Here is a 26806-nt window from a genome sequence, read left to right as displayed (position 1 = left end):
CCTATCCAATAATTGCCTGCCTTACAAATTCATTGTCTCTGGGCAGCAGAGTGCCCTTTACCCAGCACCATCCTCTGCCCAGAAATGATTGAGTTGTCCTAACCAAAGATCATTTCACCTGAGGAACAAGCACTTTGCTGGATCTGTGGCACCTTTTGAGCGTTTCCCCCCCCCCCCCCTGATAATCTGCCTCATAATTGGGCATCGTAAATGTGCCTTAAAGGGGTATTCCGGTTACCATAAATAGATCTCATGTTTTAGACTAATTCTTCAATAATTACCTAATATAATGTAAACTTCACATATTTATCATTCAGTAGTAATAAAAGTAGTTTCTTCCTCTGCTATCCACTGTGTTTCCTCATAAGTTACCATCTCATCGACCTGTAGTTCTGAGCTTTTGTTAGGTCGAGCATGCTCAGTGTGTTACTATCAGTTCTCTAGCTAAGGCTACTTTCACACTAGCGTTTTTACTGGATCCGGCAGGGTTCAGTAAAAACGCTTCCGTTACTGATAATACAGCCATCTGCATCCGTTATGAACGGATCCGGTTGTATTATCTTTAACATACCCAAGACAGATCTGTCATGAACTCCATTGAAAGTCAATGGGGGACGGATCTGTTATCTATTGTGGCAGATCAGTCTTGCTCCACATCCCATGAAGGAAAGCAAACCGCAGCATGCTGCGGTTTGCTCTCCGGTATGGGAACATAACTGAACAGAACGGAATGCATTTTGGAGCATTCCATTCTGTTCAGTTACATTTTGTCCCCATTGACAATGAATAGGGACAAAACGGAAGCGTTTTTTCCGGTATTGAGACCCTATGACGGATCTCAGTACCGGATTAATGTAAACGCTAGTGTGAAAGTAGCCTTAAATGTCAGTGTGCTGGTGATTACTGAGTAGAGGGGGCGTGACCAGACTGTACAGGTCCTTCTAAAAAAATTAGCATATTGTGATAAAGTTCATTATTTTCTGTAATGTACTGATAAACATTAGACTTTCATATATTTTAGATTCATTACACACCAACTGAAGTAGTTCAAGCCTTTTATTGTTTTAATATTGATGATTTTGGCATACAGCTCATGAAAACCCAAAATTCCTATCTAAAAAAATTAGCATATCATGAAAAGGTTCTCTAAACGAGCTATTAACCTAATCATCTGAATCAACTAATTAACTCTAAACACCTCCAAAAGATTCCTGAGGCTTTTAAAAACTCCCAGCCTGGTTCATTACTCCAAACCGCAATCATGGGTAAGACTGCCGACCTGACTGCTGTCCAGAAGGCCATCATTGACACCCTCAAGCAAGAGGGTAAGACACAGAAAGAAATTTCTGAACGAATAGGCTGTTCCCAGAGTGCTGTATCAAGGCACCTCAGTGGGAAGTCTGTGGGAAGGAAAAAGTGTGGCAGAAAACGCTGCACAACGAGAAGAGGTGACCGGACCCTGAGGAAGATTGTGGAGAAGGACCGATTCCAGACCTTGGACCTGCGGAAGCAGTGGACTGAGTCTGGAGTAGAAACATCCAGAGCCACCGTGTACAGGCGTGTGCAGGAAATGGGCCACAGGTGCCGCATTCCCCAGGTCAAGCCACTTTTGAACCAGAAACAGCGGCAGAAGCGCCTGACCTGGGCTACAGAGAAGCAGCACTGGACTGTTGCATGTCATTCGGAGATCAAGGTGCCAGAATCTGGAGGAAGACTGGGGAGAGGGAAATGCCTGAAGTCCAGTGTCAAGTCCCCACAGTCAGTGATGGTCTGGGGTGCCATGTCAGCTGCTGGTGTTGGTCCACTGTGTTTTATCAAGGGCAGGGTCAATGCAGCTAGCTATCAGGAGATTTTGGAGCACTTCATGCTTCCATCTGCTGAAAAGCTTTATGGAGATGAAGATTTCATTTTTCAGCACGACCTGGCACCTGCTCACAGTGCCAAAACCACTGGTAAATGGTTTACTGACCATGGTATTACTGTGCTCAATTGGCCTGCCAACTCTCCTGACCTGAACCCCATAGAGAATCTGTGGGATATTGGGAAGAGAAAGTTGAGAGACGCAAGACCCAACACTCTGGATGAGCTTAAGGCCGCTATCGAAGCATCCTGGGCCTCCATAACACCTCAGCAGTGCCACAGGCTGATTGCCTCCATGCCACGCCGCATTGAAGCAGTCATTTCTGCAAAAGGATTCCCGACCAAGTATTGAGTGCATAACTGAGCATAATTATTTGAAGGTTGACTTTTTTTTGTATTAAAAACACTTTTCTTTTATTGGTCGGATGAAATATGCAAATTTTTTTTAGATAGGAATTTGGGGTTTTCATGAGCTGTATGCCAAAATCATCAATATTAAAACAATAAAAGGCTTGAGCTACTTCAGTTGGTGTGTAATGAATCTAAAATATTTGAAAGTCTAATGTTTATCAGTACATTACAGAAAATAATGAACTTTATCACAATATGCTAATTTTTTTAGAAGGACCTGTATATCAGGCAGCCAATCAGTAAACAGCAACACTCATGAACCAGCAGAAACTCACAGCAGGAAAGCTAGGGATTGTGGGTATTGTAGTTTTGTGAGAGAAGATCAGGCGCCATGATACTCTGTGTGCTGCAGGCTCACACGGGAGCTAGACAAATGGATTGCAAAGTAAATTGAAACTATGGTTATATGTATCGGTGTGGGTTCTGGTTGGGTCAGAGCTTGCAACCTTAAAGGGACACGGACCGGCCGAATAAGCATAATTAGCTGTATATATGCATGCACAGGTCTTCTATTGTGTAAAAAAAAAACCATATAAGTCTAACCCCTGTCCACCTTATGAATACTGTAAAATTATGTTTTATAACCTGATAGAATTGCTCGTCTTTCTGCCCAAGGGGCGGCGTTTCAGCTTTACTTCTGCCCAGGCATCCTCCCCCAACCGCCGTTCTGAAGCGCCGCCCAGCTCATCAATATTCACCTTGCTGGGCGGCTTCTGCTGTCCCCGACGTTCCAAGATCCGGCACATGCGTCCGGCACCGTCACTGGCCGGGATCACATCGCGCCTGCGTCCCTTCTGCTTTGAGGCCGCTTCAGCCTCTGCGTTCTTTGCCGGGCACTTTTCTCAGCAGCGCAGAAGCCGCCCAGCAAAGTGAATATTGATGAGCTGGGCGGCGCTTCAGAACGGCGGTTGGGGGAGGCTGCCTGGGTAGAAGCAGGGGTCGAGTGGAGGGGGAACGCATGGGAACGGCGTTCCTGCACTTTTTTCATGGCAGGAACGCCGTTCCCTTTCAGCCTCAAGCCAGGAGAACACGGCTGAATCAGATTCACAGGGGGAGACGGAGCGCACTGTGCAGGGCAGGTTAAGGGAGGAGGGGCGGCTTCAGTTGAGAGGAAGCTGTCTGTGCGGTGCTGCTGCCTGCGACTCCTCTCATGGTGCCCCGCCCCCTAATGACATCATCTCCTTCACTATGAGATCATTTAGAATGTCTTTTAGAAAAGTTTGTCCTGGGATTCGAACTCACAACCTCTACACATCAGAGGAAGGCATTTACCCTCACAGCCATGAAAGCCGTCTAGGTAAATGCTTAAAAAAAAAAAAAATATAAGACTTCTAATTATACCTAGTGTACTGATATCTAGTGTACAACCATACACATGACAGCTGCCCACTGTGTATGGATGTAGCAGGGCTGGGTGTGTTGGGGCAGCTGTCATGTGTATGGTTGTACACTAGGTATCAGTACACTAGGTATAAGTAGAAGTCTTAGTTTTTTTTTTTTTAAGCAACTACCTCAACAGCTTTTATGGCTGTGAGGGTAAATGCCTTGCCTGTAATGTGTAGAGGTCATGAGTTCAAATCCCAGGACAAACTTTTCTAAAAGTGTTTTTTTTTTTTTATAAGACTTCTACTGATACCTAGTTTACTGATACCAAGTGTACAACCATACACATGACAGCTGCCCACTGTGTATGGATGTAGCAGAGCTGGGTGTGTTGGGGCAGCTGTCATGTGTATGGTTGTACACTAGGTATCAGTACACTAGGTATAAGTAGAAGTCTTAATTTTTTTTTTTTAAGCAACTACCTCAACAGCTTTTATGGCTGTGAGGGTAAATGCCTTGCCTGTAATGTGTAGAGGTCATGAGTTCGAATCCCAGGACAAACTAAAAGTGTTTTTTTTTCTTTTTCTGATACTTCTACTGATACCTTGTGTACTGATACCTAGTGTACAACCATACACATGACAGCTGCCCCAACACACCCAGCTCTGCTACATCCATACACAGTGGGCAAAGTTACCTACAGTAGAAGTCTTATATATATTTTTTTTTAATTAGCAAGCTAGACAGCTTTCATAGCTGTGAGGGCATATGCCTTGCTTCTGCTGTGTAGAGGTCATGAGATCGAATCCCAGGACAAACTTTTCTAAAAGTGCTATTTTTTTAATTTATTTTTTAGTCCGCAGCGATACAAATTACAGCATGCTAGATTTTCTGTGCTTTTTTATTTTTTGGAGGGGGGGGGGGGGGGTTGCAGTGGATCTTGGGTGAGTTCCCACACTTTTTTTCCCAGGACTTGACCCCTGGGTAGAAGTAAAGCTTAAACGCCGCCCCTTGGGCAGAAAGACGAGCAATTCTATCAGGTTATAAAACATCATTTTACAGTATTCATAAGGTGGACAGTGGTTAGACTTATATGTTTTTATTACACAATAGAAGACCTGTGCATACATATATACAGCTAATTATGCTTATTCGGCCGGTCAGTGTCCCTTTAAAGAGGAAATTTCATGGGTCCAGACATTATGAAATAAGTAGCAGGTTATGTAGGGCATAAAGCAGGGATCTAATAGCGCTTACTATTAAACCCTGGCATCTCCTCCTCCCTGTTCCGATGCTACTAATTAGCATACGAGGTGGGAGAATTTGACAGGGGCACAGCGGGTGAACGGAGCGGCGCCCAGGAAAAATAGTAACCGCTCTTAGATCCCTGCCTTATGCCCTACATAACCTGCTGCTTATTTCATAATGTCTGGACCAATGAAAGGTCCTCTTTAAGGTTGCAAGCTGTGACCCAACAAGAACCCATACCTATACATATAACCAGAGTCTCCTCCTTCCTGTTCCGATGCTACTAATTAGCATACCAGGCAGGAGAATTTAACAGGGGCACAGAGGGTGAACGGAGCGGCGCCCAGGAAAAATAGTATGTGCTATTAGATCCCTGCTTTATGCCCTACATAACCTGCTACTTATTTTATTATGTCTGGACCCATGAAGGGTCATCTTTAATGCAGTTTAAAAAAAATTAAGTTACTTTACCGGAATACCCCTTCGCAGAGGCTGAATACCCCTTCTCTTTTTTTTTTTTTTTTTTATATTATACCTTAGGATAGGTCATCAATATTAGATTGGCGGGGGCTGACTCTAGGAACCCCATCCGATCAGTTATTTGAAGAGAACGCAGCGCTCATACGAGCACTGCTGTCTCTTCATTGTTTACCCGCTCACCGTTGCAACCTCACAGGACGGCTCCTTCATGTTCACGTCAGTAAGGAAGGAGATGTCCCATTGAAGTGAATGGGGATGGCTGAGCTGTAATTACATCTGCTCACCACTGCGGTTGCGACGGCAAGCAAGTAAACAGTGAGGAGAAGGCTGCACTCATACGAGTGCTGCTTTTTTTTTTTTTTTTTTTTAAACGGTTAAGTGGTGGGGGTCCTGGGTGTCAGCCTCCCCCCCCACTGATCTGATATTGATGATCTGTCCAGAGGATAGGTCATTAGTATAAAAATAGTAGACAACCTTTTTAAGTCATCAACACCCAACTCTCTAAACAAAGCTGGATATACACATTGATATCTTACGGCACCTTTTTGATTTTAGCAGGATCGGCTGATGATTTTATTGGAACCCTGCTAGCAGATGTTGGGTAGAAGGTTCAGGCACGTGGGCATACGTATGTGCTGTTCATTGTTCCCATTGGCAATACGCTCTGCTAAAGGAAAGGAGCCTAGTGGCAGCTTATCCCATTATATCCATTTGAAATGGACATGTATTGAGTCAAATTAAATATATATATATATATGTGTGTGTGTGTGTGTGTGTGTGTGTGTATATATATATATATATATATATATATATATATATATATATATATATATATATAACGTCCAGCTTGACATGAACTTTGGGTTGAAGATGTAGATTATTTTAATGCTGTAGTTAGAACAGCGGCTTCCAGATACTGCAGACAGTAATTATCTATTAGGATCAAATCCAGTATCTTTCAGATCTTTAGGCTACTTTCACACTAGCGTTCGGGGCTCCGCTTGTGAGAGACTTCAAACGGAACTCAGTCTCTCACAAGCGGCCCCGAACGGAGTGGATGCGGATCCACTTAGAATGCATCAGTCTGGCATCGTTCAGCCTCCGCTCCGCTCAGCAGGCGGACACCTGAACGCAGCTTGCAGCGTTCGGGTGTCCGCCTGGCCGTGCGGAGGCAAACGGATCTGTCCAGACTTACAATGTAAGTCAATGGGGACGGATCCGTTTGAAGTTGACACAATATGACTCAATTTTCAAACGGATCCGTCCCCCATTGACTTTCAATGTAAGTCAAAACGGATCCGTTTGCATTATCATGAACAAAAGCGGATCTGGTAATGCAAACGGATCCGTTCTGAACGTATCTAAGCGTTTGCATTACAGGTGCGGATCCGTCTGTGCAGATACCAGACGGATCCGCACCTAAACGCAGGTTTGAAAGTAGCAGATGTTGAACATGGAGTCTGTGTGAAAGGCAGCATTGTGGACTTCTTCTGGAGTCCAGGAGGCGGTCCTATCAGTGATTGACAGCTATCTCAGTATACACAGTCATAGAGGGGAGGCTGTCAATCACTGATAGGACCGCCTCCTGGACGCCAAAGTTCAGAATGAGCAGAAATGTAACTAAATTAAATACATGTTATACTGAATCTTTTCTGGACAAATTCTATATCTGCTCCGCTCCTCCTGCTGTCATCGGCTCGGTCACCATGTTCAACATGGCAGGTTTCCTTTAACACCACTTCTTCAAGCACAGGAAGGAGTGCCACCATACAGTAATCTGATGAGGAAGCTTTAGGAGCATTATTGTGGAGAAATGCTGAAATTAATTAATGCAGTATATAAAAAAATGCACTTAAAAATAGGTTATCAAATAAAGAACATTTTCCACACAGCTCTGAGGGCTATCTTGATCAAGAAAGTTTTGAGGAGCACAGTCCAATGATGTAAAGTTAGTTTTATTCTTCCCAGATGGTGGAGAAAATGATGTCAGGAAATCCGAAGCTCCTGTGATGTGTGGCCGTCACACCAGAAGGTGGCCCTGAGGGCCCTGACTATGACTCTGTGGGGTACAGAAATATCTGATTGCACGATGAGGCTCTGCTTTGGGATGTGCATCCTGTGATTAATTTTCGGGAAGTTGTCCAAGTTTTCTGCATGTATAAATAGCTTGATTGCCTTTTGAAGTATAATTATGGATGTTCTGTATAAAAGTACATACCATTGGATCGTGACAGCATTGCCTGCGAACTGGGCCTGTTTTCAAAAAACCTCTGGGAGTATTTAACACTGAGAATACAAACTCAACCCAAACCTGGAGACTAAGTCCCTCACTGTGAAGGGGCAATAATCTCACCTGGAAAAGGAGACATGTAGTAATCAATAGGTTAAGGCCTCATGCACACAACCGTTTTTCGGGTCCGCATCCGAGCCGCAGTTTTCACTTCAATGGGGCCGCAAAAGATGCGGACAGCAAAAAATATAGCATGTCCTATACTTGTCCGTTTTGCGGACAAGAATAGGCATGTCTACAATGGGCCGCCCGTTCTGTTCCGCAAATTGCAGACCGCAAAAAACTGCACGGTCGTGTGCATGTAGCCTAAGAGAGAGGCTTTTTTACAACTGCACTATCCCATGATCTGTCTATGGTTGAGGAGCAGTGGAGTATAATAGAGCTTTGGTGTTACTGGGATGTGAATGTAATGTCTTTATGAAAGAGTTCTGGATAACGCAACACTTTTTTTTTTTTTTTTTTTTTTAAATCTTTTTATGCATCACGATGACCTCCACTATTATGGGACAATTATGGCACTCAATTTCGTAGACCAGGGATGCCCAACCTGTGGCCGTCCAGCTGTTGCAAACTCCCAGTATGCCTGGACAGCTTACAGCTATTAGGACATGCTGGGAGTTGTAGTTTTGCAACAGCTGGAGGGCAGCAGGTTGAGTATCCCTGTCCTAGACCACCTTAGGCTACTTTCACATTAGCATTTTTTGCCGATCCGTCATGGATCTGCAAAAACGCTTCCGTTACCATAATACAACCGCATGGATCCGGTTGTATTATGTCTTCTATAGCCATGACTGAGCCGTCATGAACACCATTAAAAGTCAATGGGGGACGGATCTGTTTTCTATTGTGTCAGAGAAAACCGATCCGTCCCCATTGACTTACATTGTGTGCCAGGACTGATCAGTCTTGCTCCGCACCACATCGCGGACAGAAAAACGCTGCAGGCAGCGTTTTTGGTGTCCACCTCCAGAGCGGAATGGTGATTAAACGGAGGCAAACTGATGAATTCTGAGCGGATCCTTTTCCATTCAGAATGCATTAGTGCAAAACTGATCCGTTTTGGACCACTTTTGAGAGCCCATGACTGGTCTCAGAAACGGAAACCAAAACGCTAGTGTGAAGGTAGCCTTAGCCACTCTTCCGGTTACAACGTCTTCATCTTCCCATGTTCTATATTACAAGTGTGGCAATTATTTATTGAATATTTTCAGCTTAAAAAAAATATATAAAAGCCCTTGAGTTGTCGGCTTCTGCTGAAGAGTCTTATATGGGAACTGCCCAAAATTGATTAGAACTATTACAAAAGCTAAACATGTTTCAAAGATGTAGAATGTCTAGGGTTGGGTTTATTGCTTTAAGCAGTAGGTCTCTGAGGTGAAAATAGGATGCTGCCTGCCCATTGGTTAGCACTCAAGAGTTGTCACCTACCTCCCCACAGTAGCTCTACTAGCACAGGATGACTGTTCTCAGGAGGTGATGAGTTATTTGGATTCAGGACCCAGGCTTTGGCTATGAAAAAATGAGTACGGTATTTTGTTCCCATGGCCAGGAGACATATGCCCATCCAGGAGACATATGCCCATCCAGGAGACATATGCCCATCCAGGAGACATATGCCCATCCAGGAGACATATGCCCATCCAGGAGACATATGCCCATCCAGGAGACATATGCCCATCCAGGAGACATATGCCCATCCAGGAGACATATGCCCATCCAGGAGACATATGCCCATCCAGGAGACATATGCCCATCCAGGAGACATATTTCAGATATCACTGGTGGTAAATAATGGGTCCACTTTATTGTAAGGATGGGCATATCGCATAGCAGGCCTAATGGTGTATTTCTCAGTTCCTAGTGATCCAGTAAAGCATCCAGTCCCTTATTAACCAGTTGTGTATTGTTTACACCCAGCTGGACAGTTGTTAGGGGGGAAAGATAGGTCCTCCTTCCCTTCCTCTACCTATTGTATTTGGGTTGCCTGCTTGATCTTGCATGACCTCGACCCCCTTGCTCCTGCTGGAGGACAACAATGTCGCCAGAAGATGTAATGACGCATCATGGAAATCTGTGTTCAGAAAACCCCTTTAAGATGGGGACTTCTCAAACACGGTTCTAATATCTGCAGAGCCCTGAATATGTTTGGTCAGGTCTAATTACAACCGCTATGGTTTCCTGTTGTCCTTGCGTGATGAATTAATAATCGGAGTGGTGTGTGCACCAGAGGAGAAATCTAGGACAAGGCTGCAGTGAAATGGCTATTAATACCAAGAGAGAACCATATATGCGGTTTTGCCTTAGTCATATAGTATTTATTCCTATTACCCTGCATAACGGCAGCAAAAATATTGATTCTTATATTAACATTTAAAAGCATAATAAATAGTAAATTTACATTTATGCAAAAACATTTAATAATAATTGGCAGTCAGTAGATTTTCGAAGAGGTAACCTGTATGCTCTACTTTTTTGCAAACCTTATGATTATTTTGTGTCTGTCTTTTCAGGCTGCTTTAAAGATGACCGCATTGTATTTTGGACCTGGATGTATTCCACCTATTTTATGGAAAAATGGGCTCCTCGGCAGGATGATATGCTGTTTTATGTCCGACGTAAACTTTCTTACGTGAACACAGATGGCAGTGAAGGAAAAAAGGTGACTAGCAGAGGCGTACCCCGCAGGGTAAATGTTCACGTCCCCTTTCCCTAAATCTTTCATATGTTATATGATTATAAATATAACGGTCTGCTTTTGCAAAAACTTGTATCCCCATAAGGCCTCTTGCACACGACCATGTGCTGGCCGTGCCCGTGCTGCGGATCGCAAATTGCGTCCGTTCCGCAAAAAGATAGAACAAGTTCTATTGTTTTGCGCAACAGAAGCACAGAACGGAACCCCATGGAAGCACTCCTTAGTGCTTCCGTGGGGTTCCCTTCCGTTCCGTTCCACACTGCATCACCGGATTTGTGGACCCATTCAAGTGAATGGGTGCGCATCTGTGATGTGGAATGCACGCGGCCGGTGCCCTGTGTATTGCAGACCGCCGTATGTGGTCCGCAATATGGCAACGGGAGCACTACGGTCGTGTGCAAGAGGCCTAACAGTTATGGAGTGTATTTTCTTATAACTGACAGCTGTCTCTTGTTCCATTCACTTGACTGCAATTGCACTGCGCCTCCGCTACAAGAGAGGCACCAAGCAGTGTAATCTTAATGAGGAAGTACTTGTACGAGTGCCACCACCTCTTAAAACAGTTGGTCGGTGAGAGTGCCGGGAGTTGTACCCTCAACGATCAGATATTGATGACCTGTCCTGAGGATAGGTCATTAATATGTACTGGCTGCACAACCCCTTTAAAGTGTAACTGCCATTCTATTTTTAATTACTGAAATTGTACATTTCTATTAGACGAATGGCTCTAAAGTGGCCCATTCTCAGCCTTAGCAATGCTCCTCTGTCTTCTGTTTACATAACAGTGGAGACTTGCTAACATTGTGTTATGTAAACAGAAGACAGAGGAGCGTTGCTAAGGCTCAAAATGGGCCACTTTAGAGCAATTTTTCTAATAGAAATGTATGATTCCAGTAATTAAAGTATATTACAAAAATGGTGAGTATCACTACCTGTACACATTACTAAAATAAAAATAGAAAAGAAGTTACACTTTAAGGTTTCAACCCAACTCTTCCATTCTCCTTTAATGGTGAATTTGCCAAGTTGTGTATTAGTACATTCCCTTGCTCACGCATCTCTTTCAAACTAGGCAGGGTTGCTATTCAGTACTCTAGGAAAGCTGGGTGATAGCCCTCATCCGTACTGTAATTGTGCACCAGCTTTGTCGTTAAACTATACATTTTGACTACTATACAAAGTTTGAGGACTAAACGTTGGGCTGTATTACTGACCGATGTTCAGGCAGTTTGAGTGCCGTGGGTGATAACGCATCCATCGGCACTTGTTTGGACCGATCTGAATACACAGGACATTGCAAAGTGAATTTGGGAGGAACCATTTCTACCGGAGCTGTTTTTCCCTCATTAAGTTCTGTTGATAATCTGCAGCACATCCTGATTACATAGGAAGATGTGCTGCCAGTAATCGGGCAGTGGTCCAACCAATCACTAGGACAGGGGATGGACATGCGTGCGCACTGCTGCGCTGCTGGAGAGAGAGTGCATGTACTCTGCTACGTCCGCCAGTCCTACAAAGCTGCTCCATTCAAACGGGGAAATACGGCACCTATTCTCATGACCGTTTAAGTCCCCAACAGTCGGACTGCCACCAATGAGACACTTATCCGCTGTTGACAGGAAAGGGGGTGTGTTGTAATCAGATAAGCCCTTTACATTTTTAATAGTTTTATTATCATTGAATTATGATTCTGCAAAATAAACTGAAAAAAATGAATATCATATAAGATCGTCTGAAACACTTTCACTGTGGTTATCTGTGTATTCTGCCGCACGCTGGGATCTTCGTGTCCTGTCAGTGGAGGGGCGGTGAGATACTGTAACCGGTTGTGACAGATTTAGGTGAGGGATTACTGTGTTTATTGTGGCTATTTAGGCGTTAAGAGGTTTATTCCAAATTGCTTTGTTTTCACACTACCTGAAGTTGATTGAGGAAATATCTTATGACAAAGCCTCCCCTGCTACTCTGGATGTTGCGGTCTGTTTGCACATAGTACTGAGGGCTTCTTCATGTGTTCTGAGGTAAACAGTGAGCCATGTTAGTGTTTCACATACCATTACAAGTCGGCATGTGGCATTTCGGAAATTTCAGCTGGCGTGGCCAACCCCTGTCACAGTACATTCAAGATTAAACTGGGTGGGCTGCAGGGACAAACTGGGAACTTAAAGTGGCCCTAGAAAAAAACAATCAATAAAAAAGAAAAAAATTGGCCACATGTTGGTCCAAATTGAAAGAACGTGGGGCCAACAAAGTAGGCGGGGCCAGTGCAGCACAAAATACCGCCCCAGCAGAACCATATACCCCAGTGCAACACAAAATACCGCCCCAGCAGAACCATATACCCCAGTGCAACACAAAATACCGCCCCAGCAGAACCATATACCCAAGTGCAGCACAAAATACCGCCCCAGCAGAACTAAATACCCCAGTGCAGCACAAAATATTGCTACCTCCACTGCAGTAGTCGCCATCCTGAAGATGGCCATACAGTTGAATTCAAGAAGGGGAACTGAGGCCAGGACCATAAATACCTGATACTCCTAGCATTAATTAATGCTGAGAGCATCCAGTCGTTAGCCATCCCCACGGCCACTGGGTACATAACAGCCCACTGAGCTTTGGCTACTATTGAGAGCAGTCGTCGTCTGAGAGCTGCATTGTTTCTTGATAATTTAGATGCCTGCACAAATAACAAGATCACCCAAGGAATGAGCGTTTCGCTCGTTCATCGGGTGGTCGGTGGTACCTTTTCACGGGCAGATTGTCGGGAACGAGCGCTCGCAGGAATCTCTCGCTGTCCTTTTACACAGGACAAGCGAGCAGCAGATTGTTGGGAAGGAAGCGTTCGTTCCCGACAATCGTTTGCTCGTCAGCAGAGGACAGCACTGCATTTACATGCAGCGATCTCCTTCACAGTATGCGGACTAGAGATCGCTAATGCGATCGCTCTTCCCCACACAGACTCGTTGATCGTTTTTGTGAGCACGTTTCGCTTGTTCATTGGGTGATTGGCGGTACATTTACACTGCCAGATAATTGTTAATGAGCATTCCTATGAACGCTAGTTAGTGATTATCTTTGGGATTCTCAGCCCATGCAAAGGGACTTGCCTACAGAGGCATAAAGGTCCCTCTATACAGGCCAGTTTTGCAGGCGATTGTCGGGAAGGAAACGTTTACACGCTTGTTTGCAGACAGCAGTTGCTATTTACACATCTGCTGCTGGCACACAACGATTTTGCTGACCGCATGAATGATGTGATTACCCAATGAACGAGCGAAAACACTCGTTTCTCAGGTAATCAGTGGCACCTTAATACCGCCAGATAATTGCTAACTAGCGTTTCTATGAACTCTTGTTAGCAATCGTCTGGCCGAGAATCTGCTTGTGTAAAGGGTCCTTAAAGGAGAGACTAGACACGCAGATGAAGCAGGCGATTGTCGGGAAGGAAGCGTTCCTTCCCAGCAATTGCCTGCTCGTTAGTGGAGGAGACCGCTGCTATTACATACAGCAATCTCCTCAACAGTATGGGAAGGAGCGATGGCTAATGCCACCGCTCGTCCCCATACTGAATCATTGTTTGCCGGCAGCAGATCGTGATTACACAGCAAGATCTGCCGCCAGCAAACAATGATTTTTAAACCGGCTGAAAGATTCCGACTGCCTGATGATGGAGCGTTTGCTCGTCAGGTAATCAGTGCCAGTATTACACTGCCAGATCATCGCTAACGAGGGTTCCTACGAATGCTTGGTAGTGATGATCTGCTCGATTATCTGTGCATCTAATATAAGCCTAACACTTCATATGACAGGGAGTGGCTATGAGGGAAAAATATCAGAGCTGTACCTCCTGTGTGAATGGCGCTGTTTAGTGCGGCATCTGGTGATGGACTTTCCCAATTGTGCCGGTGCTTTGCTCCAGCATAAGTGCTGCCTGTATTCACTGATGTACCGATGCTTGTAGTACTGTAGTAGCTTTCATTTTTGAAGCTATACTCACTGTAGTGTAATATGACTCTTTCTAGTGCCTCTTTGACAACGCAGGAGCGGGTCACACCACGACTACTTCTTGCAGCCCAGTCATTGTGCACACAGATGGCCTGTTAACCAATGAGAGAGCAGGTGCTCATGACTTTATGGGCTCTAACTGGGTATTGAAATGGGGGGTCTGTTCACTGGGGAGGAGACTTTCCTTTAAAAACTAGAACTGATAGAAGGAAAACCTTACCTTTTTTATAAGCTACTTCTATCGTCCTGCTGTACCCCCAACGATGCCAAGATTGAAATAAAAAAATGGAACTAATATAAAACATAAAATATGCAAAACAGTGAAGCAGGTGGCCTGATTTAGTCACGTGGCATTCCGGGAAGTTGGGCGGCCATGTGGCAAATAGCTTAGAACTGATGCCTTGCAGCGCAGTGCAAAGAACTGGATCTGTACCAAAGAGCCATCTGCGTAAATTTTTTTTTTTTTTAAGGTGCCTTTTAGGGTCTCAGATTTCCCTTCACTAGTTTTGAGATAAAAAAAAAATATATATATAAATTGAGTAGATGAAAAAGATGCAGTCAGAGCTGATTTCTATTAGGGCTCATGCAGACACCCGTTGCCGCCAGGGGCGGATTGGCCATAGACCTTACAGGGAAATTTCCAGGTGGGCCGATGCCCAGGGGGCCACCGAAGCCTCAGGATGTAATAAAGTTGAATACAGCAGGGGAGGCATTATTTTGTGCTGCACTGTGGAATTTGGTTCTGCTGGGGTGGTATTTTGTGCTGTACTATGGTATTGCTGTCCGTAAGAATAGAAAGTTCTATATTTTTGCAGGGCAATGGAACGGACATACAGATGCGGACAGCGCACGTGTGTGTGTTCCACATCTTTTGGGGCCCTATTGAAGTGAATGGGTCCGCATCCAACCTGGGAAAAAATGCAGATCGGATGCGGACAAAAAATACTTTTGTGTGCATAAGCCCTTATAGTGTGTGTAGGTGTTTTAGATGTCCAGTTGGGTGGGATTTCACGTGACTGAATAATGGCGCTGTGTAATTGCCAATGCTGTGACATCCAGGGACTGGATTGTAGATTTAAATAGCCATACTACACAAAAGATATTAATCTTCAGATATCGGTGGTATCTACTGATAATCTAGAGGTCATACACATTAGAGGAAAGTCGGCCAAACCTGCAGATTTCACTGGAAACTGACGAATGTATAAAGGGGGTTCTCTGGGATTTTCAGATCGATGAGCTATCCTCAGAGTAGCTCATCAACATGAGATTGGCAGGGGTTCAACACCCACACCCCAGCTGATCAGCTACTTGAAGAAGCTGCAGCGCTCACAGGAGCTCTAGTGAGTGCCTCGGCCCCTTCCCAGCTCCCCAATGCATAGCCGCTGTACTTGGCATCGCGGCTTAGCCCCATTCACTTGATTAGGATAAGCTGTGCCTCAGCCATGTGACCAATGAATGTGATATCACGTGGTCTAGGGGGAGGCCTAAGCGCTCAGAGTGCCATGGCCTCTTCATACAGCTGATTGGTGGGGTTGCCGGGAGTCAGATCCCCGCTAATTTCATGCTGATGATAGGCCATCAATAACAAAATCCTGGGAAACCCCTTTAAGGTATATGGGGCTGGCCCTTCCCTTCCCCGTTAGTGTAGATTGGGCATGTTGTATTCCAACATGCCTGATCTTTTTGTCTACAGTGGAAGTAAGCTGCTGCCAAATAAGTCTAGCACTCAGCCAAGCCAGGTGTGCATGGGTATGGGGGAGTCGGGAAGAATAGTTATTAGGCTGGGTTCAAATCTACGTTGTGAAATCCGTCACTCTGATCCAGTCACAAGATCTGGCATATATGTGAAATCCGTCACTCTGATCCGGTCACAAGATCTGGCATATATGTGAAATCCGTCACTCTGATCCAGTCACAAGATCTGGCATATATGTGAAATCCGTCACTCTGATCCAGTCACAAGATCTGGCATATATGTGAAATCCGTCACTCTGATCCAGTCACAAGATCTGGCATATATGTGAAATCCGTCACTCTGATCCGGTCACAAGATCTGGCATATATGTGAAATCCGTCACTCTGATCCAGTCACAAGATCTGGCATATATGTGAAATCCGTCACTCTGATCCAGTCACAAGATCTGGGGGGCGGAGCCAGCAAGCGATGGTGTAGGACGTCTTCACCAGAGCTCCTCACCACTAGCCCAGCTTTTCAGCATTTAACCAGTAGATAAAGACCCCAAGATGGGGAAAACCCTCAGAGACAAAGATGGAGCTTCGGGGATCTCCTCAAAGACAAAGAAGACTCAGGGAGACCTGAACAAATTCCTTAATAGGAGATCTTCGTCTCACCCGGAGAGTGGCAAGATGGCGCGCGAGGCGCGAAACAACTCAGAGCGGGAGGGCGCGGAGTCGGATGCTGACAGCTCCGACACTGAAGCATACAATAGAGGTGAGCAAGACTCTCTTCCCCTGACCCGAAGCTTTCTCCAGCAGTCGCTGGCTCAGGCCCTTACGCCCGTGATGAGAGAGCTGTCGGACATCAAAGCCGAATTCCAGCAACTGGGCCTCAGGGTAGAGGCCCTGGAGGATAACCAAGACCTCCTTGTCCGCCACGGCACGGGTGTACAACACCACCTATCAGCCATGTCCAAGATGGTTAATACGGCATACCTGAACCTGGAAGACCAGGAGAACAGGGGACGTAGAAAGAATGTCCGCCTGAGGGGAATACCCGAATCGGTGTCGGCGGAAGACCTGACTGACACCGTACGCCGCTTGTTTTCCACTTTAGTAGGAGAAGAACAGGCCGCCGCCATTATTATTGAAAGGGCTCATAGAGCTCTCCGGCCCAAACCAGCGACTGGGGAGCCGCCTAGGGACGTGGTGTGTGCCCTTATGAACTTTCTGGACACCGCAGCCGTTTTGCGTGCTGCCAGAGAGAAGGAAGACATCTTGATTGATGGCCACAAAGTCCTTCTGTTTCAAGATTTAGCTGCAAGTACGCTGGCCAAAAGAAGAAACTTGCGCCCATTAACCACGCTGCTTAGGAACAAGAAACTGCCGATCCGCTGGTTGTTCCCTTTTGGCCTTAGCACTGCGATAGGAGGGAAGCAGTTCACTATCAGGTTTCCAGAGGACTTACCACCTGTATGGGAGGCCTTGGGATCAGAAGCCCTGGACATTCCGTCATGGCTTCCCTGTAATCCGGTGATGGATCTACCACGCTTGCCGCAGGCGGATGGCTGGCAGCTTTCACAGAAGAAGAGGTCTCCGAAGAAAAGGATCCCCTGATCTGATCCTCTCAAAGATTACTGAGGACTCTCCGGATCGGGACTTGTGACATCCCGACCACGGTGATTGAGGCAGACGCCATGTGTCTGTCTTTCAGGTTTCATGCGCTGTTTTGCTCTTTACCGCTCCCATGTGCAGGTTATACCTGTCTTGATACTATTTATGCCTCCTTCATTACTACCCTTTCCCGCCTTTTTCCCGCATCTTTCCATCCCTCCATTTGTCATTTCATTCTGTCGCTGCTCTGTCTCTACCAAGAGAATCGCAAGTGTGTATTGCGAGGTGCCCTAGAGGGTTTCTCTCTGTTTAGATGTTCTTCTCCATAATACTTATCTACCGTCAATAGCAAGGTTGCTGGGTCTAGTGAGTGAGACCTGGCCTTCGGGTGCTTTTACACTGATCCTCCACACAGGGTTCTGTAACCCATCGGGTAGATACTACCCTTTCATCACAATGTCTTTTGTTCAATCCATTAGTGCTGTTTATACTATGTTCCTTTATGTTGTTGCCCTATGTCAACCCTTACCTGATCCCCTAGCATACTTGCGCAGACTAACAAGACATTACCATGTCTGACTTGAAAGTTATATCTTGTAATGTGAATGGTATGAACACTCCGCAGAAAAGGAGCCAGATCTACCAATTGCTTAGGAAGGAGGGGGCTGACGTGGTACTTATACAGGAGACCCACTTTAAGCATTTGCACATACCTAAAACTATGAGCAAATGCTTCCCTGAATGGTACCATGCCTCCTACTCCTCCGCGGCAAGAGGGGTCTCAATAGCGTTGGGTCAGAACTTTCCTTTCACACTGATGTCTAAACTGACTGATCCTGCTGGGCGATACCTATTTTTGAAAGGTAAAGTAGCAAATGTCACGTACACTCTGGTGAACCTGTATGCACCGAACAGCAAACAGATCTCCTGGCTGATTAGTACTCTGGAGGTTCTCAAAACCTTTAAAGAAGGTTATCTCATTATAGGGGGTGACCTTAACCTCACGCTTGATCCCTCCAGAGACTCGACTTCTAAAAATAGGCCGCACTCCAAGGGGCAGATGAGGAGACTCCTCCTCTCCTTCAGGGACTTAGGGATCTCGGATGCTTGGCGTCTTCTGCACCCTGAGGACAATGATTATACCTTCCACTCGCAGTCGCATGATACCTATCAACGTTTGGATTATATACTTATATCTAATCATCTGCTGCCCTCGGTTACTGAGGCTTGCATTGGAAATATTGTAATTTCGGATCATGCGCCTGTGAGTGTGAGGATTAAGTTTCATGGTCTGCCTCCGAGGTCCTGGGTCTGGAGACTAAACGAGACGCTTTTGGAGGAGGAACCCCTCAGGCAGGATGTGGAGAAATGCCTAATTAATTATTTCAAAGAAAATACTGGAGGCCTTTCCAGTGGGACATCACTGTGGGAGGCGCATAAGGTTGTGGTCAGGGGAGAGCTCATCAGTTTGGGCTCCAGAGCCAAGAGAAATAGACAGAAACAGCTAGACTCCCTCCTTCAGCAGATTTCCACGCTTGAAATCCTCCACAAGAGATCGAAATCAGATGAAGTCCTAGGGTCACTCAAGAAACTGAGACTTGAGGTAGTTGATCTGTTAAACGTGCGTTCCGCGAGGGCGATTAAGGTACTGCGCTTTAAACAGTACTTACATGGAAACAGAGGCTCCAAGTTGGTCTCCAGTCTCCTTAAGGGCCAGAGGAACAAGTCTTTCATCCAGGCTATTAAATCTCCCTCAGGCTCTCGATTTATTGATACACCAGCAATAGCCCGGGAATTCTGTTCCTTTTACTCATCCCTGTATAACCTCCCTGTCCCCCTCTCTAGCCAGCAGCTTGATGATCGTACACTGGAGTTCCTTGATTCCATTGCTATCCCCAAACTGCCGGCGGAAGATAGGCATAAGCTACTCCTGCCATTCACAGTGGAGGAAGTAGGTAAGGTCCTTGCCTCTATTCCTTCTGGCAAGAGTCCGGGGCCGGATGGGTTCCCAATATCCTATTATAAAAAGTTTAAGGATATACTTCTCCCTCATTTCACTGATGTCTGTAACCTTCTTCTCACTGGTGGCTCCTTGACTCCACAGGCCCAGGAAGCACATATCACGATTATTCACAAAGATGGTAAAGATAAAGAGATTTGTGGTAGCTACAGACCGATCTCGCTGCTAAACACTGATCTAAAGTGGTGGGCCAAACTGCTAAACAGTAGAATTTCGGAGTTGCTTCCTGGGCTTATTGGAGAAGAACAGGCAGGCTTCGTAGCAGGCAGAGAAGGCAGACATAATATTAGCAGAGTAATCCATATGATCACCCACGCCATTAAAACTAGTACCCCCCTTGTATTATTAGGAACGGACGCTGAGAAGGCATTCGATAGGGTTAGTTGGAACTTCATGGGGAAAGTCTTGAGTGCCTTCGGTTTCCCAGCAGACTTCATAAAAGCCATTTTTACTTTATATTCTGCTCCGTCAGCGAGAGTTTTGGTCAACGGTACCCTATCGAATGCCTTCCAAATCAGAAATGGTACCCGTCAGGGTTGTCCGCTATCCCCCACCCTATTTATCCTTGCTCTTGAGACGCTTTTACTTAAATTTCGCCAATCTCCCAAGATTAATGGGGTAAAATTAGGAGGTTACAATCACAGAATGGCTGCCTTTGCGGATGATTTGTTGCTTTGGATGACGAACCCTGAGACGGCTTTACCAGAGATCATGCAGATTTTTGAGACTTTTGGGGAGGTTTCAAATTTTAAAATTAACTTTGATAAGTCGGAGGCCTTGGGTATATCACTGCCACCAGCCCTGCGTACCAGAGTTAAGGCTCTCTCACCATTTAAATGGCCCGTGCAGGCAATTAAATATTTAGGGGTTATGATCCCGATGGAACCCAAACTCTTATTCAGCCTTAATTATCCCCCATTACTCTCCAAGGTCACTTCCATTCTCTCAAACAGTCATTCGCCTTTCCTCTCCTGGTTGGGTAGAAAGAATGTTTTAACCACATACATTCTGCCACTGATTATGTATACATTGAGAGCTCTTCCCATATCAATCCCAGGCACTTTTATCAACAAATTGCAGGCTGTCATGAGCAAATACCTTTGGGATAAGGGTCGTCCTAGAGTTTCCCTTCGACTCCTTTCGCGTAGGAAAAAGCAAGGAGGAATATCCCTCCCGGATATAACAACCTACATCCAGGCTATTAGCCTAGAGAGGTGGGTCAGGTTAGCCAGACAGGAGACCCACTGTATGTACATAGACCTGGAGTTAGCCCTATTAGGTAGGGCAGTATTTCGCAGCCTGTGGATTCCTGGGAAGACAGGGATGAGGGCTAGAGTTGACAGTGAGCTCACCAAAGGTTTGATTAATGTTTGCCATGGGTCTGGGGAGCTCTCCTCTGGCCACACCAGGATTTCTCCTTTGGCACCCTTGCCGGTGGTCCCCATAGTGATGCATCCACAGATTCAATTTCCTTCGGGCATTTGGCTCTCATTATCTCGCTGTAGGGTAGGGGATCTAAAGAGGGTCCAGACGTCTCCTGGCTTTTATCCAGCCTTGTCAGGTGATGATATACCTGGACAAGACTTCATCCAGAGGAATGACTTCGAGTCTATTTGCAAACAGTTTCTGGCCTCTGATTTCGCTCCACGACACGATCCGACTTGGCTGGAGAATTTTATTCTCCTGCCGAAGTTGCCCGCTAAGTGTGTTACCCTCATTTATAGGCATATTCTGGATGCAAGGGACGCTAATGCGCCACCGTGGGTAGTGGAATGGGAAAGAGAACTCCGCCTTGTAGTGAATGATGCTGACAGAAAATGGATCCAAAAATGCTCACATGGTTTCTCCAAATGTATAAAGATACAAGAGAATTCTGTTAAAATAGCGTTAAGGTGGTACAGAACCCCGGAGTACCTTTTTAAAATCAAGCTCCTCCCCACTGATCTTTGCTGGAGATGCAAGGCTGATACTGGTTCCCTCTCACACATCTGGTGGTCCTGTCCGATTGTACGTGCTTTCTGGGATGATGTTGAAAGGGTCATAAATATGATATGTGCCACGAATCTAAAGCTCACAGTGCAGTTGGTGATGCTTTGGTTACCCACACCCTGTTTTCGCCCAAGTAAACATACCCTCATCACACATCTACTTATGGCGGCAAAGCTACTGATCCCAGTGAAATGGAGATCAGTTGACCCACCAACGTTAGAAATGTGGAGGGACAGGGTCCATCAGATGTGTCACATGGAAGAGCTGATAGGATGGACGTACCACTGTAGGGAGAATTTCCTGAAGCTCTGGCAGCCGTGGTTGGATTACAGGGCGAGCCTTCCTCAGTGATCTGACGAATGCTTCCAACAACTGCTGATGAGTTCTGCACTCCTCTACCTTTCCTTTGCCTTATACCCATCCTCTCCACTCCCGCTCCTCATCTTTTTGCTTTTTGCTTACTTACTTTTCGCCAGAAATGTACTCTGTTCATGTTTCACTCATACCATGTCTTAGTTGATGCAGACATTGCTGGTACTCTTGACACTAATCTTGACACTATCAAGCGAACTATGATTGGGTAATAGGTTGGCACAATGTTGGGTTTGTTAACTGTATGTCCTTGTTTCATATATGATCATTCACCCAAGGGCTTTTTAGCTCTAGCCGAGTGGTTATCATATCCTAGCATGTATTGTCAGGCACTGCCTTTGAAGATTTTTACTTTGCTGTAATGTGATATGTAACACTCTACGTGTATGCGTGTACTTAACTGATGATCTTTGTTTGTTCAATAAAAAGAGATTTCAAACAGTCACAAGATCTGGCATATATGTGAAATCCGTCACTCTGATCCAGTCACAAGATCTGGCATATATGTGAAATCCGTCACTCTGATCCAGTCACTATAGCCAGCATATATGCTGGCTTTCGGCCGAACAAAAAAACTACTACATGCAGCATATATGCCAGAAAATGGCCAGATCCCATTAGTCAATGGGGATACAGCGGTGCATGGTGGTATCTGCCTATGCCGGACACGGAAGTCCACAGCGCATATGTGAACGCTGCCTTAGTCAACAGCTGTCGAAGGTATGGGGGCAGCCTTGAGGACTCCTTTAGAAGAAAATGGATTGGATTATTCATTACATTAACCCTCTAACTTCCCAAAAGAGTTTTTTAATACATTTATCAAATATGTGTCTCATGTAAATACCCACTGTATTAGGACTTGTGTGTAGTCCTTATGAAGTCTTCTTCATTTTTATGAACTATGTATGTGTATTGTTTTATCCGCTTTTGTTTTTGTCATCGTACTTTGGTACATTTTGAAGTTTAACAAGCAGAGCGAAGCAAAATTAAACCTCGGGAGGGTGATTAAAACGCTCTCTGGGGGGGGCGCTGTCGACGCTATACAAACTGAATGTGGACAAAAAATTGTACTAACGATCAGCCCATCTAAAGGGTCCTTTAAACGAGAGCCGATCGACTTGTTACATTTCAGTCAGTGCTTGTTCTCGACTGAAATATGCACATCGTAAAGTATCCCTATTTTTCCAGGATTATGCCCATTTTTACCTAGCCCCTGAAGCATGTGGTACATGTTGGAAAAACGTATATTCGCCTGCTCACCACCGCTCTGTTCCTGGACCCTGGCTTCGTTCAGTGATCTTCCAGTTCTTGGTCGCTGCTGCAGCTAATAACTGGCCTCAGCGGTGGTGTGTCTTCAAGCGGCACATTGCTGCTTGGTCACTTGGGGACACCCCACTTCTGAAGCCAGTCATTGGCTGCAGAGGCGCATTTCACCATGTCCATACGCTGGCTTGAAGTAAACAGACTGGAAGAACCCTGCAGTAAGTCAGGGCCCTTTAATGGAATGGCGGGGAGTAGGTGAGTATTAGTTTTGCAACAAGTAGCACATGCTCTAGGGGCTAGGTAAAAAGGTACATAATCCTGGAGAACCCCTTTAAGGCTCCTATACACAATATTATAGGTTTAGAGACATTATCTGTGCCTGGTCCGAAAAGGGTGTGAGTTACTGTGAGGGGGTGTGGTTTTGAGGGAAACGGGCGTGACCTTTTTGTAGCTACAATTCTGGTGTAAGTAAGCCAACCAAAACTTTGTATACAGCAGGGGTGCACAACCTGCGGCCCTCGATACCATTCTATGCGGCCCCCAACCATCTGGTAACAGACATGTATGTTTATGTCTTGTGGCTGCCCACATGTATCTTTCATGTATTCTATCATTAGATGGGAGTACTAGAAGTGTAACTAGACATTTTTGGTATATACTGTATGTTCAATATGCCAGGTACAATATTTCAGTTGTTAATACCACTTTAAATTTTATTTTTGGCCCTTGGAATTGGTTCAGTCTGACAATGTGGCCCCAAGACAGAAAAGGTTGTGCACCCCTGGTATAGAGTCAAGGGCCTTTTACATGGGCCGACACAGCAGGCAATTATCAGGCGTGATCCGTTCATTCCCGATAATTGCCTGCTCTTCAGAGGAGTGGAGAGCTGCATTTACATGCAGCAATCATCACGTATATGAGGACGAGCAATTGCTACTGCTTGTCCCCACAGATTCATTGTTTCTGGGCGGCAGATCGCTGTTTACGTGGGACAATCTGTCAAGCTGCCAAAAAACGAAGCTGTTACCTGTTGAATACAGAATTGTCTCTCCCTGCACTACCTTTATCATCCAGCCTCAGCCGCTGTGATAAATCTGGTGCAGGTCTAGACACCAGTTTAGGCTACTTCCACATCAGCGTTGCGCCATCTGGTTTTGAGATCCGGCACAGGGTCTTAAAACCGCAGCACAACGCTTCATTTTACCCCCATTCATTGTCAACGGGGACAAAACTGAACAATCTGGAAAGGAGTGCACCAGAATGCATTCTGTTCCAGTTTGTTTCATCCTATGCAGGACACAAAATGTTATTGTGTGCGGCATGGGAAACTGAACAAGCCGAACACGAAAAAAAAAACTGGATTCGGTGCCCATTTACTTACAATGGTTTTAGTGCTGGATCTGGTTTCTTCATTTTCGATATAATACAACCGGATCCGTTCTGAACGGATGCAGCTGTTTGTATCAGAAGCGTGTTGCTGTGGTTTTGAGGGGATCTCAAAACCGGACAGCACAGGGGTTCTCAAAACCGGACAGCACAACGCTGATGTGAAAGTAGTCTTACACCATCTTGAGGATGAGTAAATCTGCCCTATTGTGTGGCCAGACCCACTAAATAGGAGATAAAGGTCTTTGCCTGTGTAAACCAATCCCTCAGACATACTGTAATGACTGTATCTGTGATCTGTTTGTGTTATCAAGTGGTTTTATTGAATTCCTAATTGGCTTAATTACATTTCAGCAGCAAAAGCCCAGCAGCCAAAGCTCTGTGTAGTGACAATTCTCAGCAGCATTTTTTTTTTTTTTTAAAGAGAACCTGTCACCATGAAAATGCAGCGTAATCTGCCGTCAGTATGTTATAGAGCAGGAGGAGCTGAGCAGTAAAGCAGTAAGTTTCAGTAAAACTTTTTTTTCATTCATTTAAATTCCTGCTCATTCTGGAATTTGTAGTCCAGGAGGCGGTCCTATCAGTGATTGACAGCTATCTGTGTATACATAGTCATAGAGGTAAGGCTGTCAATCACTGATAGGACCGACTCCTTGACTCCAAAGCCCAGAATGAGCAGAGATTTAAATGAATGAAATACAAGTTTTACTGAATCTTTTTTCCCCTCAAAACTCTATATCAATCTGCTCAGCTCCTCCTGCTCTATAACTTGCTGCCTGCAGATTACACAGCATTTTTATGTTGACAGGTTCCTTTTAACTTGCAATTTTTTACTTTTTCTAGTTTTCTACTAGTATCAGGTGATGGCATAGATTATCAAGTATTCTGGATTATCAAACCGTTTTTACCATCGGCTACAATAACAGTTTTATGTGTTGGTCAATGGGTCACGAGATCCAAAAGGGACTTTTTGGAGTTCGAAGCTTAGTCTCAAAGGCTTAAAAAAGTCTTAGTTGCCAAGACAGTTTAGGACACTCAGCCATCAGATCTCCCTGCTGACTCTCTCATGCACTCGGCTCAGCTAGGCGTTTGTGTTTTTCAATGGGAATAGGGGAGTAAACATCTGTCCATCCAATCTGACCTGTTATCCTGTAAGTTGATCCAGAGGAAGGCAAAAAAAACAACTTTGAGGTAGAAGCCAATTTTCCCCACTTAAGGGGGGAAATAAATTCCTTACCGACTCGAATCAGGCAATCAGAATAACTCCCTGGATCAACAACCTATCTCTCTAGTAGCTATAGCCTGTAATATTACACTCCTTTTTTTTCCTAACGTGAATAACCCTAATTTTGATAATCTTTCAGGGTACTGTAGCCCCCCATTCCAGTTATTACTTTAGTTGCCCTCCTCTGAACCCTCTCCAGCTCTGCTATGTCTGCCTTGTTTACAGGAGACCAGAACTGTACACAGTACTCCATGTGTGGTCTGACTAGTGATTTGTAAAGTGGCAGGACTATGTTCTCATCACAGGCATCTATGCCCCTTTTGATGCAACCCATTATCTTATTGGCCTTGGCAGCAGTTGCCTGAAACTGGTTTCTACAGCTTAGTTTGCTGTTCACTAAAATTCCTAGGTCCTTTTCCATGTCCGTGTTACCCAGTGTTTTACCATTTAGTATGTACGGGTGACTTGCGTTATTCCTTCCCATGTGCATAACCTTTCATTTGTCAGTGTTAAACCTCATTCACCACTTCTCTGCCCAAGCCTCCAATCTATCCAGATCCCTCTGTAGTAGTATACTGTCCTCTTCCGTGTGAATTACTTTACACAGTTTAGTGTCTCCTGCAAAAATTTATATTTTACTGTGCAAGCCTTCAACAAGATCATTAATAAATATATGGAAAAGAATAGGGCCCAATACTGACCCCATGGTATCCCACTAGTGACAGTGACCCAATCTGAGTATGTACCATTAATAACCACCCTCTGTTTTCTATCACTGAGCCAGTTACTTACCCACATACAGACATTTTCTCCCAGTCCAAGCATTCTCATTTTATATACTAAACTTGTATGCGGTACAGTGTCAAGTGCTTTGGAGAAGTCCAGATATACGACATCCATTGATTCGCCGCTGTCAAGTCTAGAACTTGCCTCCTCATAGAA

The 26806-nt window shown here is 45.1% G+C and overlaps 1 protein-coding gene across 2 annotated transcripts in view; it reads left to right on the top strand.

The window, feature by feature from the left end:
• KIAA0930 (KIAA0930 ortholog) overlaps positions 1-26806 on the top strand; it is a 59264-nt gene that overhangs the window by 15603 nt on the left and 16855 nt on the right. The window contains exon 2 of one of the 2 annotated variants that reach the window (XM_044281100.1): positions 10123-10271. In XM_044281100.1, the coding sequence (XP_044137035.1) occupies positions 10123-10271 (149 nt within the window). Of the gene's footprint in view, positions 1-10122; positions 10299-26806 lie in introns of both variants that reach the window. The other variant, XM_044281099.1, reaches the window with a different exon arrangement.

The sequence above is a fragment of the Bufo gargarizans genome, chromosome 2 (assembly GCF_014858855.1).
Source record: "Bufo gargarizans isolate SCDJY-AF-19 chromosome 2, ASM1485885v1, whole genome shotgun sequence".
Taxonomy (NCBI): Eukaryota; Metazoa; Chordata; class Amphibia; order Anura; family Bufonidae; genus Bufo; species Bufo gargarizans.
Note: the sequence above shows the minus strand (reverse complement) of the source record. Positions and strands in the feature narration are given on the sequence as shown.